This window comes from Acanthopagrus latus, chromosome 3 (genome assembly GCF_904848185.1).
Source record: "Acanthopagrus latus isolate v.2019 chromosome 3, fAcaLat1.1, whole genome shotgun sequence".
NCBI classification, from domain to species: Eukaryota; Metazoa; Chordata; class Actinopteri; order Spariformes; family Sparidae; genus Acanthopagrus; species Acanthopagrus latus.
The window spans coordinates 12567408-12579018 of NC_051041.1; the positions used below are offsets into that span (position 1 = coordinate 12567408).

Consider the following 11611-nt stretch of genomic DNA (forward strand, 5'->3'; position numbering starts at 1 on the left):
CTAGGGCATGAGAACAAATTAGTCAATGAAGATCTTCCTCGTCTGGTTAGAATGTCTTCCCCAAAAACCACATAGTGCACCTTTAATTATGGTGGCCATGGTGGAAACGAGCCAACGACGACTGTACCCGGAAGTGTTTGTGCGCGGTGGCTCCTTTAAGACGCGGGGCGGCAGCGTATTCGTTGCCAGGACGACAAGAAACGACAAAAACTCTCCGTCTCCGCCAGCAGCATTGTGGGAGTATCCAAACTCTGTGCTGCGAGACCGAACTATCACCTGAACAAACATTAGAGGATTCGGAGCAGTCCGGTTAAACAGAAGGGGCTTTTTTTTTCGGTTCATACGTGGAGTTAATGACGAATCTTCTTCTTCTCGGCCGACAGGGACTGACCGAGCGGTGAGCGACGGAGCCGTCTGACCACAAGTCCAGAGGAGGCGTGTGAGCTTCCAGATCAGCTCCAAGACACATTCCTTTTAATCAAACTGAAAGTATCTCTCTGCTGTTTATTCTGCGGCTGTGTCTTGCTATCAGCTGTTCCAACACCTGTTTGCTGGACGTTTTTTTTTGTTTTTTTTAAACACCGCAGAGGACCTATCAAAGAGTATGGTGATGCTGTCTGCATGAGCTGTACAAGCAACTGTCAAGGAAAATGAGCAAAACATATGAATCAGCCAACGTGTCTGAGGTGGAGGATCACATTTCTCTTAAGTATGAAATCAAGAAGAGGCTTGGAAAAGGGGTGAGTGACTGTTTGTCTGTGGATTTTTACTGGAGTTAATAAAATTCGAGGTTAATTCGCTCAAAGCTGTAGGCCTGAAATGAAAACAAATCTCCTTTGTGCACCTTTGACATGGATCCCTTTGCTTAAAATGTTGTATCAGCCTCCTCTGCACCTGTGCATATTTAAGCCATATTTAATTGGCCTGAAGAGAAATTCCAGTAATTATCCAGACTTAAGGTCCTCAGCGAATACCAGTGTTGTAAGCACTGGGGTTTATTTACTTTGGCAGGACAAACTCTTTCCTTGCGGATCAGCTGATGTGTGAGGACACTTATTCCCTCCAGAGTCCAAACCCTTTTGTTTTTCTCTACGGTTGCCACAAGACTAAAAACAGCCTGGGTTTTTTTTTTCTTTCTTTCCATAGACTGTCCACAGAGACTCACAAATTGCTGCTGTGCTTGAAGTGGCCAGGTGGCAACTGCCACGTATCCCCTGTCACACCGGCTACCTAGACATACCTGAGGCCGGCTGAGACTCAGGTTACACAGCTGTTGGACCTGTTTGAGGGGGGCGTCCTGTACAGTGATGCCCCAGGGAGCCAAAGCACTGCTCTAACTGGCTTTAAAGAGTCACATAAAGTGCTTTTACAGCTCCGAAGACACTGTTTTATTTCGAAACTCCCTCTGTGAGTGCTCATCACTCTCTTCCCCTGGAGCCAGGGTTTTGGCAGAGACCACAGCTGTAGAGTCTGTTGTGAATCTGATCCTCCAGTGACAGGGCTGCCCCTTGTGCGAGCTCTGATGCGTCACTGCTCCCTGCTCTGTTATGCTTGACTTCGCCGCCTACATCAGCACCATGGCTCTCCCCTCCAACACAATCGGGGCTGCCATCGAGGACATGAAGGTCATGTCCGTGCCTTTTATTTCTAGGAACATGGTGACCATAAGCACAGTTTATACATTTTAATTCAAATTTACACACCGTGGTTGGAGCTGCAACGATAAACACAGAAGCTGTTTACAGTTAAATCAATTGATTTAGCTAATTGCTGGTTGGTTGGAGGCATTTTTTAAAGAAATTAAAAGTTATCTGATTCCAGCTTCTTAAATTTTAACATGTTCCTGTCTCTTCACTCCTCTGCGACAGTGAGCTGAATATCTTTTGGTTGCGGACAAAACGAGACATCTGAGGACATCATCTCGGGAAACACTAATCGACACATTTCACTATTTTTTTTACACGTTGTAAACTGAACAACCAGTCACTTCATTGAGAAAAGAATCGACAATGAAAATAATCATTAGTTGCCGCCCCAAGAAAGTGTTTTAAAAGACAAATAACAATATATTTAGAACCATGTCCTTAAATTTGATGTTTTTGAAGAAGAGAAAACTCAAGAGATACATGAGTAGTATCATTTAGTTGATTAGTCGATAGAAGGAAAAAACATCTACAACTATTTTGATTATCAGTTGATGGTTTCTGTCAGTTTTCACTGGAAAAGGTTTTGCTGCTTTTCTTTGTCATTAAAATAGGAAATGAAGAGTTTGGTGGACAGAGTGATTAATACATGTAAATTGCTACAAATTTTGGCATAGAACCCCTTTAATCGTGAACATAATCTTCAGATAAATCAATCAATCAAAAATGAAAATATAGAATAGTCTTTGAAAGCATTATGTAGAGAAACTCTCGGATATAACTGTTAAAAATTAATGAAAAAATATGTAGTGGGACTGCTAAATGATCACAACATTTCTGGCTGCATCAGTGTTATTTACTTTTCAACACTTTTCTTCCTTACAGGGCTGACATCTTGAAGTTCAAACTTTGTGAATGTTTGACTAAATATAAGCCACCTGCTTTGTGGAGGTGACTTGATGTCACCAGTGATTTTTTTGTGTGTGTGTGTGTGTGTGTGTGTGTGTGTGTGTGTGCCTCAGGCCTATGGCATTGTGTGGAAAGCAGTCGACAGACAAACGGGTGAGATCGTGGCCGTGAAGAAGATCTTTGACGCCTTCAGGAACAGGACGGATGCGCAGGTGTGTTAGTTGTTGCGAGTGACAGTAAAGTCTTGTAACCTTTTTAGCTTTGTTCATTTTGTCACATCATCTCTGCTGCTTACATTTCCCTTTCTTTTTTGCATTTGACCCCTGAAAAAAAAAAGAATTAAACTGAAGCATTTTAAATCATCCAGCAAATCATATTAAAAATAGTGTGTTTCTGTGGACTCCCTCATGAGTTTGGGACGAGTTTGGCTAATGATTATATAGAGCAGGAGGAAGAGGCCTGCGTGTGCCTCGTTTATGGCTGCATGTTGCTCGTAGAGTTCACATCCTAACTGTGATTTTCTTTTTCCTTTTTTGCAGCGGACATTCAGAGAAATCATGTTCCTCCAGGTAACAATAACAGATGTGTTTAACTTCAATAAATGTCACACAATCATTCTCTTAGTTTGTGGAATAAAGGCTGACAGACTGAGACAGTGAATTTGTAGACCTAATGATCTACAGAATCAGGCTTGCGCACATCTAACGACACACTGCAGTGGTGTTCAAAAAGACTCAGTGTCAACATATCATGTGACCTTTTTCCCCAATTAGTGTTTTCATACAACTTTATTACCATCCTAAAGGAAAGTTGCTGTACAGGCAGGTATTAAACGCACACAGGTCTCAGGAACACGCTGATAACAGTGTGCTTTATATCCTTATGCAACATACTCCTGTTTCACACTGTTTATTTTCTGACCTACATTCATGTGACCTTCAGCTGAGCCACTGCCCCCTTAATCAGCTGTTGTCATACATACAGCCGCCGTTATGTAACCTGTGTTGAAACTTTCTCTGCTGTTTACACAACGTTGACACGATGGCTGCCAGCGGCCGCACAGCAGCCGATGTAGGACTTCTGTGTGTGTTTGTGTGGTTTCTGTCGTTCAAAAAACTCTCTTGTTCTCTGCGCAGGAGTTTGGAGATCATCCCAACATTGTCAAACTTCTAAATGTGATCAGAGCACGGAATGATAAAGACATTTACCTCATCTTTGAATTTATGGGTGAGTGCTCCTAGTTCTGCACACAGATCAGCACAGGGAAGAGTGGAGGGTACAGTGGTTCGTTGCAGTTTAACTTGGCACTGACAAGGCCAAGGTGTGTGTGTGTGTGTGTGTGTGCGTGTGTGTTTTGCTTCCCTTGGCTGGCTGCACTGTCTTACTGCTGAGTCCACAGTTTGGCCTCCCCCCTCGCCGCAGTCTAATCCATGACTGTAAAGCATCATCATCCCAGCACAGACCTCCACTGTGACTCTCCGTCATTAAGTTTTTGAGCCACTGCTTCATTGGAATCTTTTGTGAATGTGATTATAGAGGAGTGCGTGTTTAGTCAACTCAGCTAAAATCACGGTTGAGAATGCAATCCAATCATTACAGTGACAGTATCATCATATTTTTTGTGTTTTCTGTATTATATCAGATACTGACCTGCATGCAGTGATAAAGAAAGGCACCCTACTGAAGGACATCCACAAACGTTATGTGATGTACCAGCTCCTTAAAGCCCTCAAATACCTGCATTCAGGAAACGTCATCCACAGAGACCAAAAGGTACGTCATAATACAGTGTTAGTCGGGAATTAATTTGTGTGAACATGCAAACATATCACAAGAACAAAATGGGCTCCTAGTTTGATCAAACTGATATGACACCATTACACCTGTACCTCACCACATCACATATTAAAGGATAAGTTCCACCGAAACGAAAAATCTGCTGATGAGCTATTGTTGATGGAAAGTGAGGTGAAGTGGTGTAGTCCACAAAACATTTCTAGATCTTCACAGCAAAACGGCGTTTCGGCATTCTCCTCAACAACCGAAGTTTGTCGCACATTGATTTGAAAAGACAATATTTACTACAGACCACGTATGCTTACTATGAACTACAAAACTTCGTCCGCGTGGGGTTGAGGAGATCATAGTTTAATTAAATGTTTTTGTTGAATTTATAAAGTGTTGCTTTAAAATTCAGGCAAAGTTCATTGTTACTTCACCATTGGAATAGGTATTTATTTATGAATTCAAAGTGGCGCTGCAACCACCAGTTAGTTTCAGTCCTCATAGATTACTCTTAGTTAATACTTTTGGTCAGTCATCGTTCATATGGCATAGTAAATTAAAAGGTGTAATTTACAATGTGATGATGATAATATTCTAGCTTGTTGACGTAGTGACGTCATAAAATTACTCATTGCAACAACAAGCATGATGGAGAGCAAAAGTAACTTAAGCACCAGGCTGGTTTCCTTACAAAAGAAAAAAAGATTTACAACAAATAAGACATTAAGTAGTGTGACAACAAAAGGAGGTAATACAACAAAGTTATTTGTAAAAAATGCCAAAGATTCTGTGAGCCTTTCTCAGTTCTGAACCAAAAATATCTTTCAGTATTTTGTCATATCGCCAAGAATATAAAGATAGTGACGATATTTTAGGGCCATTTCGTCGACCCCCTAGATCAATTAGTCGATTAACTGATTCTGTTCTAGTGTACAGAATCAGTTGTCTGCAGAAAATCTGCTGTCACATCCACACAAAATGGCCTCTGATGGTAGAGATGACTATTTCTTCCCTTTTTTTTACCCCATTTTTCAGCTATCCACCTCTTTTCACTCCTTGTGTAGTTTCTGTTTTTGTACCTTGGTCCTAACCTCTCTGTAGACGGGTGAAAATCAAACTATTATTGTCCTTGTGAAGAATGTTTCTCTTGCCTGCGTTTCCCACAGCCGTCCAACGTGCTGCTGGACACTGACTGTGTAGTCAAGCTGTGTGATTTCGGCTTGGCCAGATCACTCAACCAGATCCAAGAGGACAGTGGGAATCCAGCACTGACGGAGTACGTGGCGACGCGGTGGTACAGAGCTCCCGAGATCCTGCTGGGATCCACGAGGTATCAACTGTGATGAGCATCTGTTATCAGTATCCGTACCACAGTCTCTGCTTGTGCTTGGTCTTAAAGACAGTTGATTTCATAATTGTCGGGATAATTTGCTATTAGTGTACCAGTCTGTTGAAAGACTACGTCTCCTCCAAAAGGTACACTAAAGGTGTGGACATGTGGAGTCTTGGCTGTATCCTGGGAGAGATGCTGCTGGGAAAAGCCCTGTTCCCCGGGACCTCCACCATCAACCAAATCGAGAAGATCATGAGTGCCATACCACACCCCAGCCCAGAAGGTGTTTGAGGAACTCCAGATTCCAATCATTTAAAATCCCCACTGTTTACTTTTAGTAATGAGCAGCTTTCATTGCTATGAATTAATTCAATGCAATTTAATTTACAGATATTCTCGCCATCAAGTCAGAATATGGATCCAGTGTTATTCAGAGGATGTTACTGAAGTAAGCAGATCTTCACCTCACACTGATGACTTTGTTTGCATTTGAATACAGAGTGTTCAACAAGCTGCTTGGTGTCTCTCTGACCTCGTCACTCCTGGGACACAGCTAGTTTAGGGTGTGGTGATAACACATTTTTACCCCCTCCACTGGAAAGATTGCTATTAGAGGTCGCAGGCGTCGGACGGGCTGATAATATGCTCGGGGAGATGGAGGAGGGATTATTGCACAGATGCGGTGACAAAAGAAAATTTCAGACCCAAGCAAAGACAGCTTAAATAAACCATCTTGTTGGAAAGTGTGTGTTGGACACGTGTTGCAAAAAAGGGATGAGGCCTTACTGTAATCGTGATCTTTGCACAGGACTCGGCGGTTTGTGAATAGATATCTCTTTACTTTCAAAGGCACAGAAACAATTGTTGACAAACTTACACTCCTAATGAAATATAAATGAATTAGATGAATTAATATCTAATTTGACCTGATGTTTTCAGTCAAATCTCCAGTGTATACCACGGCCACATCCCACTGACTCCCATCTCCCACAAGCCTTTTTGTATTCAAAGGGGAACTCGGCCGACTTCACACATCAAAGTGTGTTTACAGGTCTCTCGGAATACAAAAAAGTTATTTAAAGCCCTTTGTGACTCCATGGGAAGCTGCACAAAGTCTGATCAATGGTTTCAAGTGACTGGGGCCACAGACTTGAAATCTGGAGGTGTGGAGTTGGAAAGAAGGAGCTTTCCAGATATGTGTTGCCTTTCTCCTTATCTCTACTTGGGGCTAGTGGTATTAGTCTCTAATGGCATAATATACCAGTTGCAGGGGCCAAGATTGACAAGGTAGAACAATGCATGGATTAAAAGTGCAATGCTAAATTGTTGGGGCATATTATGTTTATTTTCAGGTTCGTGATTTTGTTTTGGGTGACTACGAGAAAAGGTTCACATGAATAACTGTTCAAAAAATACGTATTCCCCCCCTGTCTGAAACACTCTTTCTCTCTTCTGTTGGTGCAGACTTTGACCTTTTAAACGTTCAAGATTTTTCACATGCACAACAACAACAACAGAAAGCACAATATGTCTCCTTTTAAAATATCGCTCTTCCTTCCTTCGCCAGACCACAGGTGCCTTTTGAGGACCTTCTCCAGCCGTCCGTGCCTCCTGATGCCCTCGACCTGTTGAGAGGTCTGCTAGTTTTCAACCCAGACAAGCGGCTGACTGCCGAGCAAGCCCTCCAGCACCCATATGTGGCCAGGTATTGAGGACGAGGAGTTCAGGTTGATTCAGGGATTAGTAGCTGTTATCTTTTTGTAGCTGTTTGCTTAGCTGAAAAGTTCAAATTCAATCATTTCTCTTGTTTGATGTGCTGTTGGTGTTGGATCAAGACAAGAGAGAGATCAATATTTGTAACCTTTATGTCAGTATTATTCCCCACAAAGTGCTATCATTGATCCATAACTGTGTTTTCTGTCCCTGGAGGTTTCACAGTCCAGCCAAGGAGCCAGCTCTTAACTATGATGTAGTGCTGCCTGTAGACGATGATGTACAGTTATCTGTGGTCCAGTACCGCAACAAACTCTATGAGGTACAAAATGAGTCAGAAATGTTCAGAGGGCTTTTACATTGTAAATACCACAATTTTTTTTAAAACCTGTTTTTCCTCTCCTTTACCTGCAGATGATGCTGGAGAGGAGGACTAATCAGGGGATGCTGAGGCTGATACAGCCAAAGGATGGAGGCTGCATCAGTAATGGGGAGAGGCCGAAAGAGAAGGCCATGGCAGAGAGAGACCAAGAGGGAGCAAACACTGACCATGAGGGGAAAAGACAACAGGAAAATGCTGATGAGACAAACCACGTGCCTTCGCATATGGGCGTCACCAAACCTGTGCCTGTGAATGTGTCAGCCCCTCCTGCTGAGGAGAAGACTAGTCCAGTGGCCAGCCCTGGTTTAGGAAAACTCACATACAACCCCATCACACATGTCCCAAGTAGGTGTGAGTTCTTTGAAAGATTGCCTGTGTGTAGACATTAAACGTTTGACTTCTTTGGTTAAATGAAAATAAGCTCTGGGATAAACCATTTAACATGTCTAAAAGTATCAAAAGAACTAATGTTTTGGGATCAATACAGAAAAAGCAGGTGTTGTGTAGGCACCATTATCAAAAATGTACATGAATGCCCAGCCTGGAGGTCCATGCTTTCACAACGAAAGCAGTACAGCTGCATTTATTTCACACAAGTACTTCAAACATGCACATTCCCTCAGGTAGAAAACACAGGCTCCTTTTTTCGTCATTCAGATGGTTTTGTTCGAAGTCCAGCTGGCGCTCCTCATTACTACCACTCCACCGCGGCCAGCAGGAGACGAGAGGAAGAGACCAGTAATGGAAATGCGGCAACATCCCCAACAGAGGGCACCAATGCTAATGTAGTAAGCAACGGAGCTCAATCCACTGACAGTGCTGTTGAGTTTTGTTTTGTCCTGATGGGACATAATCTTGTTCACTTTCATCTCAACCCTTTGTTTTTGGCCACTTACTTTCTCTCCTCCTCATGATCTTGCTATTGCTCACCCAGCATTTTGTTCGTTCTCATTCCTGCCCTCACAAGTCCATGGACCAGATTCTCCAGCGTGGTCGCTCAGCCCCTGTGACCCATAACCGTTCCTTCTCCTTGACCTTAAACCAAACCCAGAACAACCCTCTGGTTCGTAAGGATGAGCCATCGCTGTCTTCAGGGCTACACGTCACATCTGCGCGTCTGGTCAGTCCACTGCACCTTAGGATATGCTGGAAATACTGTATATACATATTTTAAAGCTTGGAGGCTCTATTAAGATATAGATGTAATGGCTGTCGTGGCATGTCTAACTTTCTTTTTCTTCCCATGCAGAACCAGCGGTCAAATTCTCAGGTTCGCGAGGCCCGGCCAGCGCCACGGTTCAGCAAGAAAGTGTTCCAGAACAACTGTAATGTGGTAGCAGCGGGCGACCCTCGGGCTAAACTGGGCAGCTACTCGCAGGCCTACGGTACCATCAACAAGTCTGACCTGGACAATCTGCTTCAAAGCCGCCCTTAAAACCGGATACTGTTGTCATTTCACCGGTTGCGCGTGGGCCACATTTGTTTGAACACACAACAAAGTTTGCCTTGTACCAGGATGTTAGTCTCGTGGCAAAGAAACTTTTAAGACTGTACGGTTAAACACCTCTTGTATACTGTGTAGATTGTACCCATTGTCTGTGACAATGAATACATGTTTTAAAAAAAATCCAGTGTGACTTATATGACATTTATCAAATTCTACTAACAGTTTGTGCAAATGTGTACATGTGTGTCATGTCTTTTAAATGTTTTTGCTAAACAGCATTCTCACAAGGCTGGATCACTGGACAAAGAGGACAAATTCCCTGAGGCCCCAGACCTTTAGTGGCCCTAAAGGCCCATGTTATGTGCATCAGTAGGTGTGCACCAATTCAGAAACTCATCAGCTGAAATGGTAGATAAATATTTAGCTTTCACATGCTAAATATACAATATATTACATTAAATTAAAACCTTTGTCCCAACGGACATACAGTGCGTGCATTTAACGTGGATACAACCCAAAAAGAATCACGCAGGTACATTAAAGTTCATAACTGCTTCAACTACATTAATAGAGAAAAAGGGTGGATGTTTTTGTTTTTGTACATTTGTGTTTTGTAATTATTACAAATACGTGCCCACAAACGCTTTCTGCCCATCACAGGGTTATTACCAGCCAAGATTGTTTCATGTTCACAGCTAATGACCTCTAGGCTTAATGGTGTGTGTACATTAAGTCAGCTGGCTTCAGACAGACATAGAATCACTGTAAAATATGCAAATAGCTGTTTTTAATTGATTATATGCAACATGAAATTATGTTTCATGTGAATAATACAGCAGCAATAAGCCAACTTGTTCCCTTAATGTGTTGTTTAATGTGTAAGAAAATAAGATTTGTGTTTCTTGAACCCTGTTGAATGTTTAACAAACATGGATAACTCTGGCAGCAAACCACCATAAAGTCTGATAATAAACAGAGGTGGAAAATTCAGATCCTTTAGTTTTGGAAACATACTAATCTAACGTGAAAAATCTCCATTACAAAGTAAAGTACAACTTCTACTCTACTGACAGGAGTGAGCTTATTGAGCAGAAAAATGTCCACTGCTGAATATAATATTACATTTTTTTGATTGTTCACTCTGATGCAACAATGTGTAAGCAGTATTTGACTGTTGTTGGTCGAGGCGGAGCTAGTTTATCTGCTTCTGACACAGTTAATCGTGTGGGTCACAAGACACATCTGAGGGCATGTGAGATGATAAATGGAGTGAAAAGAAATAACAAAACAAAGTTCTTTCAGCTTCAAACAATTATTAACAGTAAATTAGACCAAATGACAAGTCTGGGGGGGAAATCAGTCTGAAGGAGCTGCTTACACATCAGACATTTGAAACATGTAAAAAAAAACAAAGATATTGTGTCAAACTATTACTTTGATATATGTTAAATACACCTATATGGATAGTATGAAGTACTCTTAAAGAGGCTGATATTAAATGTACTAAAGTATTACAAATACTTTTTTTTTCTGGCAGTAAATGTATTTAAGTAAAGGTAAAAGTACATATACTTATACCTATATTTACATATACTGTACACTGTTGGTTGACTGATTATCAGAATCACAGTTTTTTTATCTGATTGCTGATAAAACAAATGAAGATGTTTCACCTCTCATCCAAGAGGTTTCTTTAGTACTAACTAACTGAAGGGCACTAACTGAAACAACTGCCTACGATACAGCACATAGGATTAATTAAAAAATGTGCTATTTTGGCACTGATGCAGAATGTAATCCCCAAAGTAACCAGTAACTAAATATATCAAACAATTGGTAAACCTCAAACTTGGACTCGAGTAAATGTACTTAGTTACAGTCCATCACTGACGCTGCTTTTTCTATGTGATACGAGGCTAAAATGCCTTGATGCAGAGCATTTTACAAGGGTATCCTGTTTTTTTTATGTAACATTTTCATTTGATAATAGTAACTACAGCTGTCACATACATGTGGTGGAGCAAAAAGTAACTTCTACAGAGGAGCAAAAAGATCACAAACTGGCATGGTTCATGAACGGCCCAGGACATGAAGGTTAAAAACAACAACATCACTGGTACTACAGAGCACCAGTGACATCAAGGAAATGAATCCTGTTCAATATTGATTCAGAAATGTCTGCTGAGTCTCCTGAGCTCATCCTCAACACTCCATTAACAAAAATGGAGCAGGACACATGGACCTCAAACATGACTTGTTTTCAAAACTGACAATTTGACCTTATACCTTACATAACTCCCTGAGAAACGTTTTGAGGTTTAAGTATATAATAAGCACATCAAAGGCCCAGTCCTTTTTTAATGCATCACTGCAGAACTCTCCAGATCTTTCCCCATCTC

The 11611-nt window shown here is 41.6% G+C and overlaps 1 protein-coding gene across 1 annotated transcript; it reads left to right on the forward strand.

The window, feature by feature from the left end:
• The first annotated feature begins 175 nt into the window (after positions 1-175).
• mapk15 (mitogen-activated protein kinase 15) lies at positions 176-9960 on the forward strand. Its single transcript, XM_037092721.1, has 14 exons — positions 176-740; positions 2666-2764; positions 3092-3121; positions 3689-3779; positions 4195-4325; positions 5504-5667; positions 5814-5953; positions 6061-6118; positions 7238-7375; positions 7600-7705; positions 7798-8110; positions 8423-8553; positions 8733-8885; positions 9015-9960. Exons 1-14 carry the CDS (start codon positions 651-653, stop codon positions 9198-9200), a joined length of 1830 nt encoding a protein of 609 aa, XP_036948616.1. The 5' UTR covers positions 176-650; the 3' UTR covers positions 9201-9960.
• The last annotated feature ends 1651 nt before the right edge of the window (positions 9961-11611 follow it).

Coding starts and splice junctions, on each gene's coding strand:
- mapk15 (XM_037092721.1), top strand. CDS start 651: ATGAGCAAAACATATGAATCAGCCAACGTGTCTGAGGTGGAGGATCAC. Junction 3,122..3,688: donor GAGAAATCATGTTCCTCCAG/GTAACAATAACA, acceptor TTCTCTGCGCAG/GAGTTTGGAGATCATCCCAA. Junction 8,886..9,014: donor ACGTCACATCTGCGCGTCTG/GTCAGTCCACTG, acceptor CTTCCCATGCAG/AACCAGCGGTCAAATTCTCA.